This window comes from Podarcis erhardii (assembly GCF_964252035.2).
Source record: "Podarcis erhardii genome assembly, chromosome: 10".
NCBI lineage: Eukaryota > Metazoa > Chordata > Lepidosauria > Squamata > Lacertidae > Podarcis > Podarcis erhardii.
The window spans coordinates 33,209,579-33,234,952 of NC_138500.1; the positions used below are offsets into that span (position 1 = coordinate 33,209,579).

Genomic DNA, 25,374 nt, shown 5'->3' on the forward strand with positions numbered 1-25,374 from the left:
TGCCTTGCATATTTTATATTTAAATTAAGATCCATAATATTAAGTCATAACAACACATACCATACAGTATTCATTTTAGTCACATTCACAAGAGAACAAATTTTCTATTTTTATAAGGTACTTAAAAATGCATAATGAGTTACTCTCTAAGTTTCTTTATTTTTTTTGGATTTTACCCGAGAATTAAAATTTGGGGCAGATTACAAACATTTTTTTGAAAAGTTAGAAGCATAAAAATAATTTTGAACTACATACATAAAAACTGTACAAGTGTGCAATGCATATTTTACTGTGGTTTTTTTCAATGTATGTTGTGTCTCTTCAAAATCTTTTCAGGAGAAAAATCTGAAAGCAATTCCCCTAATCCCTCAAACTAATTGCAAACATTTGCAGGAAAAGGTAGGTACCTTTCAGATTAGCATGTTAATTGTAGATAGCATGAGCTAACAATCTTTCTTAAATCAACTGACAAAACCTCCCTGTGGAACCAGATAAAGAAGTGAACAGCATATGATTCAGCTATTCTCTGTAAAAGGTGCCTCACAATATGCAAGAGGCCTCGGTAATTAAAAGTACATCTGAAGTCAAAGACATCCTATCATATGCTGGGGTTTTGTTACAATTCCGAAATATATTGTTTGTAATGACTGACCAGGGCTCGGATCACAAACCACACTAAACCAAGTTATGACTTAGTGAGAAAGAACAATAATGCATGTACCCAAAGTGAAAATCACAGCTCCTTTGCTCCTCCCTCTGGTCTTGCTGCTGCAATATCCAGAGCGAGGCCATGATTTGGCTCCAAGAGTATTAATATGAAATGCTATTATTGAGTTAATTTTGTATTTTGCTTTGAGAAGTGATACAATGAGACTAGAGTCCATCTGTGTGCAGCACAGGCCAGTTCTTGAACAGTCTCTGTACAGTACCAACACAGTGCATTGTTGAATATACAAAACTAGAACAACCCGTGGACTGAAGATAGCATGAACAGTTAAAAACTAGCAACTGCAGTATAAAAAAAAAATGGAACTTGGGAGATGTTGCATAACTAAAGTCACACATTCTTCCCACAAATATATGCAATACATACAGTTTAAATTTAAAAAGGAGTTATCAATATAAAAATAAATATCTATTCTGAATATTTTGCATTGTTACAATCTGCATAATGCTGGTATTAGGCTAGAAGATGCCGCAAATATTCCAGTCAGGCACATCACAGATGGCAGTTACTTCTATTATTTTGGTGATGCTGGTTTACAGGGGCACTCTGTTTTCCTTGGCCCACTTCTTCATTATACGAACTATGTACTCTACCTGCGGGTTACCCGTACTTCTCAAGAGATGTAACACCTCCCTTAGGGTATCTCTGAAGACAGAAAAGACAAAGATGTAAATAAAAATGAGGACAAGTCTGAAAGAGAAAGGATTGTATTGCGAAGTGCCACTCAGCAGATGGTAAGAGTTCTGTCAGCAAAACAGCGAGTGAAGAAGTTTTCAGCAATTGCCCTTCCTCCCTGCAGCTTCTTAAATGCACTCTGGGCAGTAGAGGGAAATGGCTAAAAACTATTCCCCTCCCTGCTCTGCTGATAGAAGCCCTACCATCAGCTGAGCAACACTGTTGGATACCATAAATTTCTAGTCAATTTTGTATCCAAATTGCTTTGGAAAGTATGTGTCCCATTGCATGATAACTGCTTATCCCTGTGTCTCTTTTTATTGGCCTTACTGAGGTGAACGTGTAAAGTTTAAGCCTTCTTAAACATGTTTATTTACTGCACATTTTTCTTTCATTTATCTCTTGGTAATTCCTCCTTTTATTTCAGTTGTATTGATGTTGTTTTTTTCAACAGCAGGACTAAAGCAAAGCAGATGAGGCTCCCAATACACAATATATCAGTTATTAGGACTTTTTAACTGAAAAGGGCTGGGCCTTCATCCTTCTGTTCCTATAAACCAGGGTAGGGAACCCAGGGGTGAAATGAGGCCATCTAGGCCTCCCTATCTGGCTCTCATAACCCTACGCAGGTCACAACCCTAACTGGCCCAGTGTTTTTGCCTGACTGGGATGTGTCCTTGAGCTCCCTCAATACATTTTGCTTGTCTGAATGAAGGGTGGAAAGGGGTGTGCAAGTGCATGTAGAAACTATCATACTGTACAAAGGTAAGTTTTACATTTGTTCTGCCCACTTTTGCCCTGGAACCCACCCACCACTAGCACATAGCCCCCAAAAAGGTTGCCCAGAAGGAATGTGGCCCTCAAGGTGAGAAAGGTTCCCTGCCCCTGCCACAAACATTTAACAGTGAGCTAGAAGAGTGTAAGAATCCAGGACACTGACCCCAAAGTAGTAAAAAAAATATCAGTGTACATACTTGGGTTCTCTGCCAGCTATGATCATCTGGAAGATGCCCACACAAGCACCCCTTTTGCCTTCCCAGTATTCAGGGTTAGGATCCAGTCTTTCCAGAACATCAAAGGCTTTAGCAGAATAGTAAAACTGGCCCATCTGTACAGGAAAGAAAGTTACATGCTCAAGGCACCAATGTTACACCAGAAATATAAAATAATACAGCCATTTGTAAGAAGAACAAATAACAGGAGCCAGTGGAAGTTTTCTGATCCCAATCAGGGGATCAGGCACACTCCAATTTTATAAACAGGCAAGTTATGAAAATCATCTTGTGTTAAAACATTACTGTAAAGAAACACTTAAATCATACACAGAAAGGAGCACAATGCCTCCAACTAAATAATCTGCCAATTGCACAAACAGTTCTAAACACCCCTCTAGATCTAGCCGCACTAATGTATTCATCATAATGCTAGCCGACTTGAAAACAGCAGTAAAAGAACAAGCCTAAGTCAAGAAACTTTTATTGGCTTTAGCTTGAAATACTTTAGATACCTAGTGAAGCATGCTAGTGAATGAAGTTTGCTTCCCAATTAACACTTGTGCTTGTTTCTTAAATCTTAAAATTAAAATTTTATATTCACTACTAATATAGGGAAAGAATTTTGCTCAGAGGTAAAGTATATGCTTTTGCAGGCAAAAGGTTCCAACTTTCCAAGGGCTGGAAAATATTCAGTTCATTTAAAAATTTAGGTAGTCTCTTAGGGGGTAATAACTGATACTAATAACTAATGATGGGGGGGGGGAGAGGGAGGCTCACTTTGTAGCAGTCATTTGCAATTAGTTGCAAAAGGCTGAAAGACTCTCCTGAGGTTTCCATCTTCAGGTACAGCTCCCAGGCTAGTCGTGGTTTCTTATTCATAATGTCTGCAATTAACAAAAAGCTAGAGCTAGTGGAGACATGTCATCACATAGTGTTTGCAAAAGTGGATAAGCATTCATCAGCGGTACACGTCTTTATTTCTATCATTCAGATAAGGTAAAAAGCAATGTAACACACCCATTGCTACCTGCAGTACAAAAAGTCACGTTCTAATAATCAAGAGATACGAAAAAGTGTCAGGAAATCCATCCCATGTCTAATTAGCACAGAGGTAACCTGCATAACATTAAGTTTCCATCTGGAAACACAGGCCATTCATTCCACTGATCTGTCTGTTAGAAATCGCACATTGCCCAAATGTTTATTTAAAGGATGAAAAGGCAACATTTTATAAAGGATTTAACTTTTAAGGATTTTAATTTTTGGCAACGAACTGTTATCTTAATTTATATAAAAGGCCAGTTCTTCTACAATTCTGCAATTAGGAGATTCAGATTCTGTGGGACAATGTTCATAAACTATAGACATATCATGCCTGCCTTGGAATTTGAGCACATGGCAGGTATCTCCTAGTGACAGGCTGAACATTTGAATAGACAAAAAAGGTCTATTAGAAAATTCAGTTAGTAGTCCTCCTGTTTTCAACCCCAGTTGCTCTTTTCTGCTCTTCTCTATATAATATGTACACAGAAGTTAATACTCCTTGTATTTCTACACTTATTCCAAACAAGTATACACCAGTTGCATTAATTTCTTTTTCCTTATATTGCTCTTCTGTGGTCATGTAAAAACACCGGTCAAACAGATGAATGGTATTCGATTATAAAAGCATTTAGTTGTATATACTCAGTTTAGCATAAGTATCTATTTCATATCATGTCTGTAATTTTAAGGTCCATTTAATAGCAATGCTTATAAGGTTCCCAGAAATATTGGTGTTACACTATTCTTTGAAAGGAGGCTTATTACTACTGCACTTTAAGAATAAAACTTATAGATAATTGTCCACATAATGATTACTATATATTTACATTGGTATAGCTATTTATGCCTGGTGTGCTCTGGTCCATGGGGTCACGAAGAGTCGGACACGACTAAACGACTAAACAACAACAGCTACTTAAAAATATAGTTCCCTTACCTGGAGTTACTAGACACCAAGCACAGTAGAAACAGTTGACTCTAAAACCAATTAACACTTATAAGCTATGACAGCTAACAGCACTGCACTTTTACCAATGGCAGAGGATGATACCAATTCAGCATTTATTTTGCTACAATATTCTTCACAGAGCTCAGTAAAGTAACCAGGATTCTAAAGAGGCAACTGATTCCATTTTTTAGAGGAATTCAGAGCTCTGCATATATTATTACATCAGCCACTTTGCACAATATTGCTGCACACATAAGCATGCACACTGTAACACTGGAAAACCTCAATTGTATAACTTCCTGCTGGCAGAAGCTGCCACTGCAATTTCCGTAACTCCAGTGCTCTTGCCCGCGGACTGTCTTGCCACAGTGGTGCATGCTCTAGTTATCTCCAGCTTGGGCTACTGCAATGTGCTCTACGTGGGGCTACCTTTGAAGGTGACCCGGAATCCAAAGTCATAAAATAAAATTTCCTAGTTTTGTGCAATTCTTGCCAGCTTCCCCCCCACCCCAGCAATGTAACATCCATGTCTAAGTTCATCTAGATTATGTATGAAGCTTTTATAGAGATCTGCCTGTCTGAACCTGACTGACTTCCTTACTAAGAAACCAGATGACATATTCTACTTCTGACTGTGTTTCTGGACACCTTCGTATACCTGAGAATCATCCCAATCTTGACTCTTCCTGTTGGGAGGTCAAAGTTCACCCCTTCCTATGTTTGTGTGGGTAACTGGAAAGTTACAGGGCAGAAAGTGACTGCCCCTCCTATTTTAGAAGCCAAGAAAGGTGATGTTTAAAAGACAAACCATCTAAGGGTTCTCTACTGTATTGTACCACCTGTAGGTATCACTCTGAACCCAAAATCTGAGCCAAAATATCCTGTTTCATAAAATTATCACAAACTCTCTATGGTTAGCAAGAGCCATGTGGGTTGAATTTCATGCCAGATCTTCTGTCAAGATGGCTGCCTTTTGAAACCCGTAATATGTGAGCATATTTGGTATCAATAGCTAATGAGAACTTCAGATTGCTCTCTCACAAATGTAATTAAGGTAGAGTGCTGCAGGGACCAAACAATTAAATGTTTGGAAATTTAATTGCAGTTGTCTCAGCTGTACTTGTCCCAAAGAACAAGAACAAACAAGAATTTTTACCAGTACTTGTTCTGCTGAAATATTTTGCAAGTGATACCAAGACACCACCTTTTCCTTGAGTAGACTCCCAACCACTCTTGCTTACTCACAGGCTATGGCAAGATTTACTTCTTGTAGGGCACTTGCCTCTTACAAAGGTATCCAATTATATCTAAAAATTTAATGAAATCCACCCACAAGGTTAAAACAAGTTTAAGGAGAGATAGCAACAGGGCTAATGCAACAAAAAAAATCTACATTCTATAACAGGGTAAAGTGACTCACAGCAGCGAGCTAGCCAGCTGAGATAAACAAAATCATTCTTTATCTTCTCATTTTGAATCAAGAGGAACACCTGAGGGGGAAACAGAAAGAAAAAACAAATGTCTGTTTGCATTCAATATCTGCTGTGTGATATATACTATAAGTATGTGCCTACTTCAAAATACAGATGAATCTCAAATAACAAAACATTCAACAGAATCATTATATAAGAAAGTTTCAAGACATAAAAAGGCCACAAGTAGGGAAAGTCAGTCTAAGCAGAAGGATAATTAATAGCAGTCATTTAAGCATTATATATTTTTAGAAGTAAAGCAGAAAAAGGCTATCCTCAGAGCATATCCAAGATGACCCAGAAGGGAATCAGGAAGTGTGTTCCTTCCTTGCATGTGGTGTTTTTAAAGAAGAAGCTACATACCTCCTCAGCCTCACTAGTATTGCCAGTAGCAGCTTTGGCTTGGGCATAGTTAAAGTTAAAAGTGTCATCATTGTAGAAGTAACTCTGGAAAATAAGTTGTGCACAATAAATAAAAAACATACTTTAAAACTTGAAGATGTACCAGACAATAGAGTAAAAAAACAAACAAAACACCTTTATAAATAGTAGCTCAAATGGCTTTGTGACTCAGTACATAGATGAAACCTTCCACAGCACTGGCCACAATGGATTTGGGGTAAGTTCCAAGCCAGAAATTGCAGGGTGGCAGCTTTCTTTAGTAGGCATTTCTTTCTGGGCATGTTAAATCCTGCTGTGAAAAAGCTGCCTCTTTCTCTAAATCTCTACCCAACTCTTCAAAACATTCATGTCTAATTCCATAATTTAGTTCTGTGAGTGCTGAAGATCTCCTTAGAACTATACTACAGTGGTACCTCGGGTTAAGTACTTAATTCGTTCCGGAGGTCTGTACTTAACCTGAAACTGTTCTTAACCTGAAGCACCACTTTAGCTAATGGGGCCTCCTGCTGCTGCCATGCCGCCGGAGCACAATTTCTGTTCTCATCCTGAAGCAAAGTTCTTAACCTGAAGCACTATTTCTGGGTTAGTGGAGTCTGTAACCTGAAGCGTATGTAACCCGAGGTACCATTGTACTGTACTGTATGTTCAAATAGTTTGGGTTCCTTAGTGCAGCAGTCCTGGAAAGTGATAAAACCATTTCAGAACTAAATTGATAAAACAGTGAGTAATTCATGCATGCAGTATTCCTATTTGCTGCAATCCATGAGTATTCTGTACTTAATGTGTACCCACATCCCAAGAGAATTGCATAAGAAATGGCCACTGGAGTCAAAAGCAGGAGAGATATATGATGTAATATGGTTTTCCCTGTAGTGATGTATGGAAGTGAGAGCTGGACCATAAAGAAGGCTGATCACTGAAGAATTGATGCTTTTGAATTATGGTGCTGGAGGAGACTCTTGAGAGTCCCATGGACTGCAAGAAGATCAAACCTATCCATTCTTAAGTAAATCAGCCCTGAGTGCTCACTAGAAGGACAGATCCTGAAGCTGAGGCTCCAATACTTTGGCCACCTCATGAGAAGAGAAGACTCCCTGGAAAAGACCCTGATGTTGGGAAAGATTGAGGGCACAAGGAGAAGGGGACGACAGAGGACGAGATGGTTGGACAGTGTTCTCGAAGCTACCAGCATGAGTTTGACCAAACTGCGGGAGACAGTGGAAGACAGGAGTGCCTGGTGTGCTCTGGTCCATGGGGTCACGAAGAGTCAGACATGACTAAACGACTAAACAACAACAAATATGCATAATAGGAGATGCAGAATATGTATAGGATTCTAGATTTCTTTCACCCATTTTTATGAATAGGTTACTTTTAGTGTGACAAGATGAAAAATAGGACAAGCAACCTTTAAAAGTTGTATGTAGAAGACAGAATTTCACCAGTCCAACTACACGATGAATTTCTCTCTTCTTCCAACAACTATTAAAGGTGCAGCAGCCTGTCTATTTTTTTTGCCTGGCCACCCTAATTACATTCGCTGCAGCTAGATGTCACATTCACTAATCATGAATAAACCAAATGTACACACGTACCCTCTTCCCCTTGTGCATTCAACTTAATATAGCATTCCCTGGTTTGCCAAAACAGAGTTTTCTGTGACATTCAAACTGGAAAACTGTGATGTGAGCAATCCCTGCAAACCAGGATTGCAGGCTACAGATTGATTCTGATTTGGCTGGATTGTTTAAGCCAGATTGCCAGTTCAGGTAACATGTCAAATTGTTTTACAGAAATATTTTATTAAGCCAGATGCACAAAAGAATGAGACAGCAGGTGTGATCCATGATATGGAATTTCAGGAAATGTGAGGTCAGAATGCATCCACTGTGTACTGTATGGTAAGATACACCCCCTGCCCACATACTCTGTATCAAAGGACAGCCCAGAGCATATTGTCCTAAATGCTATTTCTGCTCATTTGTATAACTGCAGAAGGGCAAGGCATTAGTCAGTACACTAAAGCTTGGCCCCATTCAGCATCAATTCTCAGTTATGAGATTTTACCTAGGGTTTCCCACACTTGGAAATATTTTCACAAACAGAAAGCTAGACACTTGCTCTTTAAAATTAAAGTGGAGATTCTTGGGATGCTAAAGTTCTGTGGAGATACTGATTTTGTGCTGTTACTGTGTGATCATTGAATCATAGAAGGCATCCTTATTAAATCCCTGTCATACGCGCTTTGGGATAATTCCTTAGATCTTTCACAGATAAACTTTCCTATTTGGTTCTGCCCTTACATAAACATGGCCAAGGTGACCACACCTAAGTGACTAAGAATTTCAGAACGATAGCAAAATAACAACCACGTAGAAGTGGAACTTGATCAAAGCACTTTTTTGCCCACATCCATGCCAAGTCCTTGCCCAGGAAAAAGCACTGTTCACCTCCAGTTGTGGGAAAGTCATTTGTGCTGATATCTTTGGCTGTGTGGGAGGTACAAAGCATTTCCCAGACACACTGGTTGGGAACAGAAAGTGGCAGAATGCCAACAGACACCAAGCCTCAGTCAGAATGGAATATGTAAGCACCAAATTAACTGTATGATCAGATTATGAATCAGGCTTTGTTCAGTGCTACCAGTCTTCAGGTATGTCTCACCAGCTGCTTATTCAAGCACTTTTATTTAATCAGTTCTATATTGTACTCAGTTTTTAGACTCTCTTTGCGGCCCTTTAATTTTTAATTTGCTTCTGTTTTCATCTCTTTCATTCCTTTCTACAACAGCCCAGTTCTCATGTCACAAAACTATAGATAATGTGTCAGGGAACTGCCATCAGAAGAGCAGGTGGCGGAAAGGCTCCAGGAGAATAGGAGAGACTCTGCAGCAGAAGAGGGAACCAGTAGGGGGGGAGCAGGAGCTCCAAAGGAAAGGGAGTCGGAGGGGAGGCTCTGGGATACTTCCAGTGAGAACAGTGAGGAGGTATCAAGGCCCCCTTTAGGAACCCCCACCCCTCGCCGGAAACTGTCACGCAGAGAATCCAGGAGACGCGTTTCCGTTAAGCAGCTTTTATGTTGGAAATGTTTCCGCAGACGCCCACTGTCGGATTCTACCAGTGACTGACGGAGCCATGCCAAAGGGCTCCGCTCAAGGCAGAGCTTTCCTACGCTGAGCAAACTCTGAGGGACCAAGCTTTTAAGCACAAGCAGCTCATTATCCCATCACATAATGGTTTATTCTGAACACAGAAATTGCTCCTGTTTCATTCCTCCCCCCTAGTGCTAGTGGGAGCAGCAAACCATGATCCCTATTCACCTTTCCCCCAACATGTCTATCCTGTCTCTATCATGTCTCCTCCTACTCAACTTTTCTCTAAAGTAAAAAGTCCCAACTGTTGGAGCCCTTCCCCATAGGAGAGTTGATCCACCCATTTTCTTATTTTGGTTGCCCTTTTCTGAACCTGCTCATTTTAATAATTTGTTATTATAGGAATAAATAAGAGAGCCTTTGCAATAGGCTTGGAGGTCCAAACAGTGAGACCTTTCAAAGATGTATTAGGACAACTGTTCTTAAAAATAGTAAGTTAGATATCTGCAATTAAGCATGGATAGGGATGCGGGTGGTGCTGTCGGTTAAACCACAGAGCCTAGGACTTGCTGATCAGAAGGTCGGCGGTTCGAATCCCCGCGACAGGGTGAGCTCCCGTTGCTTGGTCCCTGCTCCTTCCAACCTAGCAGTTCGAAAGCACGTCAAAGTGCAAGTAGATAAATAGGTACCGCTCCGGCGGGAAGGTAAACGGCATTTCCATGCGCTGCTCTGGTTCGCCAGAAGTGGCTTAGTCATGCTGGCCACATGACCCAGAAGCTGTACGCCGGCTCCCTCGGCCAGTAAAGCGAGATGAGCACCGCAACCCCAGAGTTGGTCACGACTGGACCTAATGGTCAGGGGTCCCTTTACCTTTACCTAGGTAAGTTTGCACACAGCAGTAAATTATTTAGGGTGGTAAAGTCTCAGTCAGTGGGGGGAGAAAAAGCTCCAAATGTTTTCTTTAATGTCCACAGAACGGCAAATGACAATCAACAGAAGAACAAAATCCTAATTACATACATAGTGGAGTTTAAACTGGAACTTAGAAAAAGAGGGACGATGATCGAGTACTCACTGAAAATGCCAGAAAAATAAGGCACAAGCACTTATGGACTTTTACAATGTTAAATGATTTGGGATCAGGTTATCTAAAGTACGGCCTGCACCTACATTTATACATTTACATTTAGTGTATAAAAAAGCTGAAATAATCACCAAAGTTTCTAAGAGGTATCTATGTCCCTGTCCAAACTCAAAAGTCAGCATCGCATGTCGTTCTCTCTGTCCTGTCAATAAGAAAGCTTAAGCTGATGGGTACTGGATTTTCAGGGCTTGACCTATACTTATGAAACTCAGTCATTCATAAAGTGTATTTTGCCCTTTCACTGGTGGTTTTAAAAATAATTCTTAAGGCATTTTTGTTTTGATCTGCCTTTATTCAATTGATGATGATTCAGTGATAATTTTTCAAAGGGATGCAATGCATATTTTAAGATGTTCCTTTTATATGTTTTATACAACTGTTTTTTTTATGCTGCCTTATGAGGGCACTTGCCCCAAAAGGCTGAATATATATTTATATTTTAAAATAAAACTCTCTCAGAAATGTGATTGAGATAACCATCCCTTCTTTTCACCTCCATTTTTGTGTGTGGCAAGTTTATGCATCACACACAGAAAGTAATACATGCAAAGATTTGTAGGAGACTACCAACTGATATAAAATGTACTAACCTTCACTGAGTTAAGGTAAATAAGGACATCATCAAACTGCCTGAGCAGAAAGAAGCAAGATGCCATGCACTGTCTCCCGGGGATTGTATCTGAAGAACAGAAGTTATATGCACAATTTTTGAGTCTGATTAGTTTATTTCTGAGATAACATAGTCTAGCATCTCTATATATAATAGCCCAGAACCACAATCTGGCTACCAGGTCAGTTTATACTTTGTGGCAAACAAGTCTGCACTCAGAATAAATTTGACAAGTTGAGAAAAATAGCCCTAAGTGTTTTTGATATAACATATTACACATATTGGTTTCCAACTGAACTATCAGTCAGGTGTTCTTTCACTATTTTCCTCTGTTTCTTAGCTGACCAGCAAGAGGCGTCCTCTTGTTTTGGGATAGTGGAACTTGCATAAACATTCCCATTTGCATAAAAGGTAAGCAATACTACACAAGAAAACATCCCAGTGTAAAAATAGTCTTATGCATGGTTGAACCCTGGATTCCTATAAAGGGGGGAAAGAGCAGGCTCTCTTTATGTATTATATTGAAAATATTTTAGAGAAGTAGCCATATTAGTCCACTGCAGGACCTTAAAGAGCTTAGTGTGATATGAACTTTCATAACCTATGCAGATTAGGATGTACAAATTTAAGATCAACCTAAACAATGTACATATGATGATCTGTGAAAATGCAACCTGCGTGTCGAGTTCCTCAATTCTCCTGTTATGTCTTCTACAACTTTTCCTAATTATGTTAGGAATTTTCGGCTAGCGGGATAAGCAAATGTACAGGAATGTATAGAAAAGTCAGGAAAGTGAGCAATATTGTTAAGCCATGATCCAAGTAAGGTGAACTAGACATGAGGCGTCTGTTTTTGGTGGCAGATGTAAGTACAGTGTATATATATGGTTCAGGTCACTAAGACAGAGAAAGATATTAACCATGTTTTTTACTTGTCCCAGGTAACAAAATGGTTGCATTCACTGGCAATATTGACATCTGAAGGAATGAGAAAACAGAAAAGTTAAAACATACCACATTCACTGGCAGATCCTCCTACCAGCTGAAAGAACTGCTGAGCAATTTTCAAGTGGTCTCTCTGGAAAAGAAACAAAGAAACATGAAATCCATGAAAGCACTGAGTGATGGGGCAGAGCATAGACAGATCTTTGGAATATGGAGACCAGTCTAAATATTACATGCAGATGTTATGTAAAAACAGACAGAGAAACAAAGTTTATTATTATGATTTGGCTTTTAAAATAATAATATAAGTGAAAATAATAGAACTCTTCTAAAATCCACTACAAGAAAACAAAAAGTCATTGTCCAGATAACAGACTTCAGCTAACAATAGAGAATAAAAGGGTTTTAGTACCTTGGTTATCTCCTCATCCACCTGCAGATGCCAAAGGAATTCAGGCAGAATGTGTAGAGGCAATAAACTTAGTCTCTCTGGTTGTCCATAGACTGGAGAGCCTAAGTTTATTGGCTTTCAGAAATATTCAACCTGTCACAAAAATGTTACTGTATGCAGGATTCCTGTTCAGTGTCCCAGCTATCCAACCTTGCCTTTGTGCAGCATAGTTCATTCCTCCACCATCAAGTCTTTCATTTCCCCCTCCCTCTCCACCAATACTCTGCATTCTGAGGCCACAGAGCATACTCAGTCCTCATGGGAGTGTCTTGGGCTTTGTTTTCTTAAATCCCACTCCCAATATTTTTTCTATTTCTAGACATTCTGAGGTTCCTCTAAACATGCTGATATCACCCTATAGTATCAACATTAGTGTATATGATGATTTACAATTCCATTTTTTCACTGGCAAATATGTAGGAAATACAAAAGAGCAAGAGGCAAGTTAGTATCAAAATCAACCTGTTAGCTGAATTGCAATGTGTTCTCGTCTACTCCAAATGAATTACTGAAGTAAAAAAGGTATTGTACTCACTGAGCCCATTTCCTGCCCAAGGACTGCATTCACCACTCCCTTTAGGATATACTCCTAGAGAAAGATTATATAAAATGAGGCAACCATTTACTGAAGCTTTAAAGCACCTTGTGAAGTATTCTGTTCAAATTGCTTTACAAATACATAGATTTCTGAATAGCCTGTTTCCATGGTTTCTAAGTAACTGTATTAAATATATAAACCAAAATCAATCTGGACGTGCACAGTTAGTAACCTACATGAAATAATCACAGACTGTAGTTCAGAGAACACATTATAAAAAGGAGGGAAATTGTAAATTGGGGGGGGGAGAGGGGAAATCTTCTGCTCTGTTTTCCGGTTCTTCTTTTGGCATTCACTAGCTCTGAACCTAATTTGAAAAGTCTGTCAAATAAATGCTTCCCTTCCTATAAAATACTGTGTCCATTCACTGTCTTTTAGTACAGAACCAGAATAGGTTTTAAGATCTATGTATTTTCCCCTGGAGTTTTAAGCCAATATATTATATGAGAACACATGTTTAAATGGATTAAGATAGTGCATATTGAAACAGTTTTAAAGTTTCGTATGAATCTGGAATAAATCTCTAAACTGTAAAAAAAAAAAAAAGACACTGCAATATGTTATTTGTGCTATTCTTGTGCTCCTTATACATTTTGACAATGTCTTAAGGTTTTGACCAAATGTGTTGTGCGACTCATCCTTTCGTTTCTATCAAACAAAGTGCAAACAATTAAAAGATATGTACAGTGGTGCCTCGCAAGACGAAATTAACCCGTTCCGCGAGTCTCTTCGTCTTGCGGTTTTTTCGTCTTGTGAAGCATGGCTATTAGTGGCTTAGCGGCTATTAGCGCCTTAGCGGCTATTAGCGGCTTAGTGGCTATTAACAGCTTAGCGGCTTAGCGGCTATTAACGGCTTAGCGGCTTTAAGAAAAAGGAAACAAATTTGCAAGAACTCGCAAGACCATAGGGAAATTCGTCTTGCGGAACGACTCAAAACACGGAAAACTCTTTCGTCTTGCGCGTTTTTCGTCTTGCGAGGCATTCGTCTTGCGAGGTACCACTGTAGTTAGATCCAGAGTAAGCTATTAGCACTCGGTTTCTATTGATTTCAGTGTAATCTAAGACAAGTCAGGACTACCTTTTCACAATGATTTCTGTGGAAACAGGGCTACTAATGTACTGTACAATCCTAAGCATGTCTACTCAGAAGTAAGACCTATTGAATTCAACAGGACTCAATCCAACTAAGTGAGGTTAGGATTGCAACTTTAGTCTGGACCCAACCATTTTTAAAAACGGACGAAGATCTGCATGCCTGTTTCGTTTTGATCCAAGAATGATATACTTTATATCCAAATAAAGTAAACAGATTCAAGTATCTTCTTTTAGGAAGATGTTCCACTCTATGACCTATCCTAGATGACCATGTCTTCCATTATATGTATAATAATATCCAAAACTTTTCTTTTACCTGTGGGGTTGTAGGTTCCAGGTCTTTAATCAGATTGTAGGCTTCCTGCACATCATCTGAAAGAACACATTACAGTGCATATTGTATTTCCGGTGTCACCTTCCCACATCATAATTCATCTTTCCATAAAGGCATTCAAAAACAAAGGATGAAAAGGAACCATAAACTGCAACAAATGTGTACTTGCTGATTATACATTTCTTTAGTCTTTATATCAAATATGGGTTAAGTAATTTTTTATTTTCTGCTATTTTTTCAGAGCAAAGATTCACTAGTCTTTTTTTTAATGGACTAGCAGATGCCTTCTGAACAGTACAGGGGCAAGATAAAAAAACCCACATTCTTTTCTCTCATACATTTATTCATCCTGTGAGGATGGGACAGGAGGAGGGCTAACAGCCTGTGACTGAGCTTCACCTAAGAAGGATTTATGATTCAAAAACTTTGACACTAAATAATGCAACCTTTTGGTAAAATAGACTAATGCTGCAATCCTAAATCCACTTACCTGGGAGTAAGCCCTACTTACTTCTGAATACATATGCTCAAAACTGCATGGTAAGATTTTGAAGAGCTGTGTTTTGACTCAAGATGTTAGAAATTGGGTTTTTTGTGCTAATTCCCATCATTGTTACAACCAAGAGATAAAAGGTAATTAACTAAACATTTATTCAGATGTATAACTCACACAAATCAAGAACTGGAATTACACTTAATTTAGGCAGACTTTTTTTTTTACTAAAAATGTTTTTTTTACTACAAACATTTAGCATCACAACAAAGAAGATGTTACAGATTCTCCCAATTAATATGCCTAGGTTGAAGTTTATGGGAAACAATGCAGCAAAAAATAGATCTCACATTGTATGGCATTTTGCATAGACATAGAGGAGTGAGGAGCAGACAGATGCCATGTAGCTTCCTTATCTCAGGTGCGCTTATTTAAGTCCTTATAAAACCTCTGTATGGAAGTACAGTTGCAAAGCCATCTTCTGATGGCTCAGCTGCCTGTAACTGCAACCAAGCACATAGATCTTATTTCATAGCAACTTCAGGAAAATGAAATGTTCCACTAGCAAAAGAATACAGTGGTACCTCGGATTAAGTACTTAATTCGTTCCAGAGGTGCGTTCTTAACCTGAAACTATTCTTAACCTGAAGCACCATTTTAGCTAATGGGGGCTCCCGCTGTTGCCGCACCTCCGGAGCACAATTTCTGTTCTCATCCTGAAGCAAAGTTCTTAACCTGAAGCACTATTTCTGGGTTAGCGGAGTGTGTAACCTGAAGCGTATGTAACCTGAAGCGTATGTAACCCGAGGTACCACTGTATCTTCTTGGGCTGATCTATTTTTTCAGTCATTTACAGCTGTCTTTTTTCACAAGCTAGGAATCTAAGCAATTTATTTAATTGTAAAAAGTTACCAACCTATATGCCAGTCCTCAAAACAAAGACCCCCTTGTACCCTATGTGGTGGAAAAGAATCACTTTAAGGGACAAAAGAAGTCAAAATCCAGAAGATGTGCTTACCTTGCCGAAGGTAGTAGATTACTAAATTCAATCTGGCTTCAGGAATGACATCAACCAGCGGAGGCAGTACTTGGAGAGACCCCTCCCCTCCTCGGAATACAACCTGCAGAAGAAAGTCCTCACTGCATTAGTACAGCAGCAAGCAACCTGCAGTGAACCATCTTACAGTGGTACCTTGGTTTAAGAACAGCCCTGTTTACAAACTATTTGGTTTAAGAACTCCGCAAAACTGGAAGGAGTGACCTGATTTGAGAACTTTACCTCAGTCTAAGAACGGAATCCAAATGGTGGAAGAGCACTGGTGGTGGGAGGCCTCATTAGGGAAAGCGCTCCTCGGTTTAAGAATGGTTTCGGTTTAAGAACAGACTTCCGGAATGGATTAAGTTCGTAAACCGAGGTTCCACTATACATGCATTTTTAAATGTTTGTTAAACTAAGAGGCAACAAGCCTCCGGTGAATTATGAATGTCATATATTCTGCTTTTGAATTTTACAAGTTAAATATTTACTCCACCACTACATTTCAACAATTCGTGCATCATGAAAATATCAATTCCTGCACAGCTCAAAATAATTATCTTTATTTTTGTACACATCTTAGTTTCATAAGCAAATATTCCAAAATAAGTTATTGGGGTGGGCCTAGGGGCTGGGGAGAGAAACAGAGGGAAAGATGACGAGAATAAAGATTGAATATGGGCAAACACAGTTAGTTGTGCATACTTAAAAACTTGTCTAAGGAGAGTCTTTATAGATAACAAAACCACCTTTTCACAGCTGGGGTTAGTTATGCACATTTGAACATGGGGAAACAACTGGAAGAGAGGACTAGGTTTACAGACTGCTTGCACCTCACACAATACTTTCTTGGGCCAGCCAACAAGACATTCTTTTAAATGCCACCTATGTTATTCGGAACTTCATAAAAAATATGCAAGCTAGTTACTTTCATAATTGTTACTCACCAAATTGTGTTTAATGAGTTCCTTAGCAAACTCAAATGATGTTGAAGCACTGTCCATCAAGCTCTTAAGTTCTGCCTTAATTTTTTTAAGAAATTGCAAAACAGTGAGTGGAAGAACAGAACACACAATCAACAGAAGTAGCCATTGACACTACTACAAAAAATATTATCAGAGCCAGTTTGAGAATTTTTTGGGGGGAGGGCTTGCACAAAAATGCTCTCAACATCCCCTCCCCAAGTTGTCCCACCTCTTCTTTACTGCTGCCCATTCACTTGCCCTCTCTTGTTGAACCTAATCTGCACCACTGCCCAGAGGGAGAACAAAGCTAGCAGAAATTGCTCCTCCTTCTTGCTCCAGTCACTGCTCACTTGCCTTGAGATTCCCACCTTGCAGGGGATTGGACAAGATGACCCTCAAGATCCCTTCCAACTCTACAATTCTATGATTCTAGGACAAATAGAGCTATGAGGTTCCAGGAGTTAGCCAGGTAGTGCCTCTTTTGGGCGGTGTGCCTCAACAGGTGCCAAATGATGCCAACCCTCTGAAAGTGGTCCTGCATCTTATATTGTGGACCTGAACTGCCACATGACTAATTCATTTGAAGTGACACCAGCATAACTAGAAACACATACATAGAGTCAGACAGACCACATACTGAGGTACAAAGCATAAAGTTAGAGCTTCTCTACGGAAACTGAAATATTACTTCAAAACTGAAACTTGCATGAAGGAGATTATAACTTTAGTGAGAAAAACATTTTAACAAAATACCTCAGCAGCCTTCCCATTGTAGAGTCGGAAATGATTACAAGCCTTTAAGTTAAGAGCAATGGTGCTATCAGGAACTTGCTGAAGGTAAACAGCTAGCACCTCTTGTGAAACATCATAATAATCCAGTTTGTAGTAGCACAAGGCAACATATACATTGAGAGCCAGGTATTCCCTGCAAGACATCAAAGTTTCTTCATTTAACTACATTCAGTGGCAGAAAATTCACCTAAAGCAGAATGCTCTTAAATGGAAATGTGCAAATAATACGGCACATGTGTATTCTCAATACATGTTCTATCATTGGCAGAATGGTTTGTAATGCATTTACAAATGCCTTTTGCTATGAACAATAGTGTGTGCATGGAAGGATTAAAAAAGAGTTTACTGAAACTACAAGCAAGAACCCAAATGGGATCACTAAGACCTATGCCTTGAATACTGAACATATTTTAAGACATCGGTGAAGAAATGCAACTGTTGAGTCACTTTATGTTTATGCTTAATTATAAGACGGTGGCTTTCTGTTAAATACAGGGTTATTCAGAGGCTGTGATTGTCAGGGAATTCAACAGGTGAGCCCAGGAAACTAACACCCAAAGGTGGTGAAGAAGAAACCTAGTTACAATGGGAATCAGAAACTTAGGAAAACTCAACAGCTCTTCCGCTTGGCTAAAAGGTTGGAAGGTGGAATACGATCTGTAACTGAAGCTGGCAAACAGGCTCAGAAAGTCACATCTAGAAATCAGAAGAAAGAAGCCATGACAGAGAGTGTTGCAGCATACCTGAATTCCACAAGAAAGAAGACGAAAACTGCAGTGCAGAAGGGCAAGGACAGCAGCAGAAAACCTCTGGAATGCAACCATGCCCACCTGTCAGTCACCTGACATTGTATGACATCAGGCACTGAGATCTGTAATCTCCAAACTGTTATCTTTTATATAAGAACTAATTGCTAATATAAGGAATCTGTGATCTCTTATCTTAGTGCTAAGTAATTTCATCCAAATTACCCTGGGGGGGGTCACAGGAAAATTTAAATCTTATTACTGGATCCCATTGGCCCAATGTTGTGGGATGTACTACAGTGAATTTATAATAAGAAGCAAGAATCTCAGAGTATAACTCCAACTGTTAGAAAGCAATACACTGAAACTTTAGCCCTTCTCCATCAATAAAATGTCCAAAGAGTAGAGAGAATGACAGATTGGGAAAGAAAAATATATCCAACCTGTTATCAAGAAGTATACGTTTGTATATATCAATAGCCTCTTGGTAATGAGACCGCATATAGTGGATAGATGCTAGGCTTAGCTGATCTTCTGTTATGTCTTGCAGATTCTGGTGAAAGCTCATTAATTTCTTCTCATCACCAAACTATATGGGAAATAAGAACTAGGATTACACAGATGCAGGACATACTTCATACACACTAATACATACAGCTGACAGTAAGCAACTACTCTTTATCCTAGTAAATCAGCTCTCAAAAGTTACTAGCCCTTTTTTAACTAGTCTGCTGGAAGTTAGCAGAAGGGGGATGGAACTCTCTATTGTGCTTCCAGTGGCTTGCTGTATCTCTATGCTGGGTGCAGAGGACAGGGCTTTTCTTCTCTGGTTGCCCACTTGCTTTTCGTGCTTGCCATAGAATAAGGATGCACTTCTCTCCTAGCCCTCTCACTCACCTACATGGAATTTCATGCACTCATCTGTACACAGTTCCTTGTTGCTTATGGCTATCGGACAAGTGATTAAATAAAAGGCTTCTCTACACATATTTTCAGGTCTCCACCCCATATTTCCCTAAGATACCACTTCTCTTTCCACTGAGTATAGCCTTCCAACAGGTAACGTATCCCTTAGCTCTCTTTCTTCTTGGGTCTTCTTACCACTCTGCTTCTGGGTTTTCATCCTCTGTGCCTATTCAGCCTCTATCTCTGCCCTACCTTTCTGTACCTAGACAAATCGGGCAGGATTCTCATTCAAACTAGTAGTATTTGAAGATGGGGAAAGATAGGGTCTGAGTTTCAGAATACTTCCAAGTACAAAAAACTATTTGCCTCTGCATGGTTTTGTTTCTGACATACCTTGTGTGCTAGATGGAACAATAGGCGATTCTGAAGTCTACTTTTGGGAGCTGAAAGAAAATCCGAAAAGAGCAATAAAACAAAATTTAATGCCAACACTTGTTCAGTGTTTGTAAATACTCATGACTAACACTATGAATTTGCTCAGGCGCACCACCCTAACAACACAAATTTGTACATTTCTACTTGATGGGACTTACTCCGAGATATATATATATATAATATTATAGCATCAGCTATCCGTCTTACCTTTCAAGGCTGCTTGTTCAGCTTGTGTATACATTCCCAAGAAGAAGTAAGTGCATGCTAGATTCACCCAAACATCAGGGTTGCAGCCAGATCGCTTTGTCAGATCTTCATATTCCTGAAACAAGTAACAGTTTTTGATATACTGTTGCCGTAACCATCAAACAGAAATTATAAATTTTATTTTGAGTTTTGAGCCATCTTGAGAATTTTATACATACTCTTAGTAAATCAATCAATCTGTACCAACAATGTTGCTCTTTGCTTCTAGTGTATTATCAAGCAAGATGTACTACTAACACTTAGAGAACATGTTGTATAAATATTAAATGTTTCATGTTTATTTTTTCAGGAATCCTTACAACAATGCAGATCAGTGTTATTACCTCTGAATTGCAGAGGGAGATTAAAGACATACATTCCCAATGCTGACCTGCTTAACTACAATACACCGGTTCTCAGCATGCCACCAGCTAAACTGACCACTTTCAACTGACCAAGATCCTCCAAGGCAAGATCAAGAGTTACTTTTTATTTCCACACTAAATTTTAACCCAGAAAAAAAGACTATGCAGGTCTTTAATGAAAGAGTTGGAATTACAACTGTGTTCAATGTGACAGAGTTTAAAGTTGCTTACTACTTCTAAATTATGAGTGCAACAGTGCCAATGACTGTATAGATCATAAGCCAGGGTTGAAAGAAGTTGAAAGAAAATTGAGATACTGTGCACAAAGGGATAGGCTGTTTGGGAGAGATAAACACAATTTCTCATCCAGCTCCTGATCTCTTAACCATCAAGGTTTACATATATACCAGCTTTTACATTAGATGGGGACATGGATGAACTCACCAATTTCAAGCTATCTCAAATAAAGTTTTCTTAAAATGTGCTTTGGAAAATCAAAATTAAATGTGCTGCCTTATGGGGAAAGAAATACATACACAATTCATTTTACACCGACATATTTTCCTTTACACAAACATAGACTTTGGAAAATAGCAGCAGCAAACTGACAATACCTAACCTGATTAATAGTGCAGTATGTAAGTCAAATAAATAAATAATCTTGCCTTTCCCATCCTCATGCCTCTCAGATTCACTAGTCCATAAGCATGCATAATCATAATCCAGCGTGAGGATATACCATTCTGTTTCAAGACTTATAGTACAATGGCATGCCTTTTTGCTGAACTGCTCTAAGACAGGTCTCTTTCCACTCCCATTTGTTTTTTATATTAAGACAATATCCCCCTTCCTTCCAAAAGGAAGCAGGATTTCCTCACCTCACCTCCAGTGCTCTCTTGTAGTCACCCAGATGAAAAGCACAATATCCAATCCAGAGGTCTGCATCTTCATCTTGTTCCCCAACATGACGCTTAAACTTCCAGAAGGAAAACATTAAGATTAAAATGATGCCCAAACACGGATACTCTCATATGAAAGTTATTCCTAAAGGTAATTTTATGCTGGCAACTTTCTAGAATGAAACCACATGATACAAATATGTAATGGTACATATGATACAAATATGTAATGGTTGAGATTTTCAAGGGTTTTAACCTGGCTCACCTTCAAAAGCCTTATGACATACATAAATGTGACGAGGAGGCTGGAGGCAAGTAACATACAGTAACTTGTTTTTAAAATACTTTGATAGCTGGTTTTCCCAACTGAACTCTGTGCCTTTAACAACAACTTGATAAGCAGAAATTCATTGGTTGGTCACAGGATCGCCAGTACCAAAACCAAACTACAAGTAGCCATTAAAGGTACAGTGCCTAGTGCATAAGGGAAAAAGATTCCTGCATTGCAGGGGGTTGAACTAGATGTCCCTTGGGGTCCCTTCCAAATCTACACTTCTATTATTCATCAGAGAAACACAAAGGCTATACGCCTATGCTTTACTGTAGAATAGGCCTCCATCAAAACAGAAACTTTAGTATTTAGACCAGGGACGGAAGAACCACAGGCCCAGGGCAAAATGTGGCCCTCAATGCTTTTCTCTCCAACGCTCAGTACTCTCTCCAGACAATGCCTCCTCCTTAGACCACACCCTTCACTGTTCCTCTTCCATGGCCTCCTTGGCTGCTTTTCCTGGCAAGGGTGTGTCCTTAAACTGTGATAATACCTCTTGCTTGCCTTGTTGGACAATACAGAGACAGGTGTGTGTTTTTTAGAGGGGAACAGGATAGTAGCAGAGGAAATGGTGGGGCTATGCCACTGTCCTGAGCACACCCCGCCCCAATGAAGACAAGCAATTTGAAGTTTAGTTCTTTACTGGCAAAGCACTCAATTACATCAGCTCCTGAGGTGCAAGGGATATACACCTCACTCCTGATGATTAGCTAACTAGGCATCTGCTTCTTCAGACTTATGCTCCAACCTGGATAATTGGAGCAACAGCGTGACCCTTCCAACTCACTTAAACCCCATCTGGTGTGGTGTATGCAAGCAAATAGCAACTTCTCCTGTGTGACAGCTCCACCTGCTCCTGTCACTTTAAGCCCCAACTTGTCCTTGGGAGACATCAGGGGAGGGATAGCAGAAGTCTCTCTGGAAACATCTGACTTTTGTGTGGCTTGTAGCCTACTATACAAAAGTATGCATCACATTCATTGCCCCATCTGTGTTTTTTCTGTTGCCTCCTGCCATGGCTGATATTGGCATATCCCACCACCCTCAAATGCTATCCACGAAGGACTGTAAAAAGTTCCCCACCCTGATTTAGACATTAGAAAGTGAATCAGTCGGTATAAAACTCTTGCTTTAAATCGGGCATAGGCAAACTCGCCCCCCCCCAGGTGTTTTGGGACTACAACTCCCAGAATCCCTAGCTAACAGGACCAGTGGTCAGGGATGATGGGAGTTGTAGTCCCAAAACATCTGGAGGGCCGAGTTTGCCTATGCCTGCTTTAAATGAATATTGGTATGCAAGTGTTCACAGGCAAATTCTTTATACTGTAATCCATTTTGCTCATCCTCCTGTGGTTTCATGTGTGGAGAACATTAGATTTCTTGTCCTCATCCCACAGCCTTTGGAGTATCAGCATTACACACACTTAACATCCTAACTGTATCAGGATGGTGAACAGTACTTAAGAGTGTATAAGTAATCTTCTGGAAGTGGTACCAGGTCTCCAGCAGAACGCAATTCTGTGCAGTGGTCAAACTTCACCTCCTACACCTCACAAAGCAGGAAAAATAAAAGCAGGCTAAGAAAAAAGGAGCACCGAGGCTCTCCACCTGTAGGAATCAAAGGCCGGAACAGGAGGGTGAATGTTAAGGCCCCTTATTTCCAAGGCATTAACTCCCACTGGTCAGAAGGCTACCATCAGCCCTGAGCCCACCCCACGAACAACCCAGCGCCATCTCTGTCGGTTCTTGGCGCAAGGTCCGCATTTTCCAAGCCGTGCCCCTGGTACCTCCAGTAGGGCGATGGCCCCAGTGAAGTCCCGCTGGGTCAGCAGCTCCTCCAGCTGCGGGATTCGCTTGCCTTTCTTTTTCCGCTTGTCAGCGGACTGAGAGCCGCCCCCGACGGCGGGCTTGAGCCGCGAGAGCATCTACAAAAGGCGGAGGGGAGGGAAGAAAGAAAGAGCAGGGGTAGGTGAGGGGGGCGGGATGAGGCTCCGCTAGTCGTCGTCCCCCCCCATTCTCCAATTTTCCGAGGAGCCCCTTAAAACATCCCTGCCCCTCACCATTTTGCCCGCAGGCCTAATCCGCAACCACTACAACCGCGGCTGCTTTATTGTTTCGCCAAGGACTCTGTTCCCCTGGCAACCGCGCGGGCGGGCGGTAGCTAGGGAAGGGGAATCTGGACAGGGAAGCATCAAATAACGACCGGGTGGCAACTGCCAGCCATACTCACAGTTCCGCTGCTGATCCCGCGCCACGTTATCCCAATTTGCTTCAGGAATGCGTGCGCGCTGGCGACGCAGCAGAGGCGGGGACGCAGCCGTGGTGTGTTTTTTTTCGGGGAGCGGGGAGGGTGGAGGAAGGAGAGGCCCGCTTGAGAGCCAGTCTCCACCAGGGCTGCATTTTACAGACAAAGCTGGGAAGCTCGCTGGTTTGTAGCGACAAAGGCTGCTCCGAGAGGCACACATTTTGCGCTGCTCCCATAGCTTCTTAATTCAAGCGGCACACGCAGACAACCCGACGCAGTTACTGATTTCTCTTCTCTTCTCTTCTCTTCTCTTCTCTTCTCTTCTCTTCTCTTCTCTTCTCTTCTCTTCATGTGAAAAAATGATTGCCAGGGCGGAAAACGTCTTTATCACCAGTATCCTGCGATTTAAAGGACATTTGTATGACTCCTGTTATACTCTCCCCAATGCTTTTTAACATCTTTATGCGCCCCCTCGCCCAGCTTGTCCGGAGTTTTGGGCTGGGCTGCCATCAGTATGCTGATGACACCCAACTCTATCTGTTGATGGACGGCCACCCGGACTCTGCCCCAGACACACTGATCAGATGCTTGGAGGCTGTGGCTGGATGGTTACGTGGGAGCCGGCTGAAGTTAAATCCTTCGAAGACAGAGGTCCTCTGGCTGGGACGGGACGACAGGGGGCTGAGGGGGCAACTCCCATCTCTTGCGGGGGTGCAATTAGTGCCAGCACCGTCCGTTAAGAGTTTGGGTGTAATCTTCGATACCTCCCTCTCCATGGAGGCGCAGATTGCAGCTATAACAAAGGCGGCATTCTTTCATCTCCGCCAAGCTAAGCAGTTGGCTCCTTACCTCTCACGCCCTGACCTAGCCACTGTGATCCACGCGACGGTCACCTCCAGACTGGATTATTGTAACTCGCTCTACGTGGGGCTGCCCTTGAGACTGATCCAGAAACTCCAGCGGGTGCAAAATGCTGCAGCGAGACTCCTTACGGGGTCTTCGCTTAGAGATCACATTCATCCGGTGCTATACCAGCTGCACTGGCTCCCGGTGGAGTACAGGATCAGGTTTAAGGTGCTGGTTTTAACCTTCAAAGCCCTATACGGCCTAGGGCCCTCGTACCTACGGGACCGCCTCTCCTGGTATGCCCCACAGAGGAACTTACGATCTTCAAATAAAAACATCTTGAAGGTCCCAAGCCACAGAGAGGTTAGGCTGGCCTCAACTAGAGCCAGGGCTTTTTCGGCTGCGGCTCCAACCTGGTGGAACGCTCTCTCACAAGAGACAAGGGCCCTGCAGGACTTGACATCTTTCCGCAGGGCCTGCAAGACAGAGCTGTTCCACCTGGCCTTTGGTCAGGGCGCAGCCTGACTCCCTCCTCTG

General features: G+C 40.9%; 1 protein-coding gene across 3 annotated transcripts; it reads right to left on the reverse strand.

Annotated features, from left to right (window-relative positions):
* Positions 1-139: 139 nt before the first annotated feature.
* IFT56 (intraflagellar transport 56) lies at positions 140-24,082 on the reverse strand. Of its 3 annotated transcripts, none has more exons than XM_081878550.1 (18): positions 23,977-24,082; positions 23,534-23,671; positions 21,400-21,492; positions 20,113-20,227; positions 19,864-19,913; positions 19,008-19,153; positions 17,780-17,951; positions 17,009-17,083; positions 16,044-16,146; positions 14,515-14,570; positions 13,041-13,094; positions 12,124-12,187; positions 11,090-11,178; positions 6,226-6,309; positions 5,811-5,880; positions 3,175-3,281; positions 2,377-2,510; positions 140-1,372 (listed from the first exon to the last, which is right to left on the reverse strand). In XM_081878550.1, the coding sequence occupies exons 2-18, from the start codon at positions 23,669-23,671 to the stop codon at positions 1,261-1,263; spliced, it is 1,662 nt and encodes a 553-aa protein (XP_081734676.1). In that variant the 5' UTR covers positions 23,977-24,082; the 3' UTR covers positions 140-1,260. The 3 variants fall into 3 exon arrangements, with proteins under 3 accessions (XP_081734676.1, XP_081734675.1, XP_081734677.1); XM_081878549.1 differs by lacking the exon at positions 23,977-24,082 and adding an exon at positions 23,807-23,932; XM_081878551.1 differs by lacking the exons at positions 23,534-23,671; positions 23,977-24,082 and having other exon boundaries at positions 21,395-21,486.
* Positions 24,083-25,374: the final 1,292 nt, after the last annotated feature.

Excerpts from the sequence above, each read along its gene's own strand:
- IFT56 (XM_081878549.1), bottom strand. Across the intron at positions 14,571-16,043 it reads AATCTACTACCTTCGGCAAG|ATGATGTGCAGGAAGCCTAC; the intron begins GTAAGCACATCT and ends GTGTTCTTTCAG. Across the intron at positions 2,511-3,174 it reads TTGCAAATGACTGCTACAAA|ATGGGCCAGTTTTACTATTC; the intron begins GTGAGCCTCCCT and ends TTTCCTGTACAG.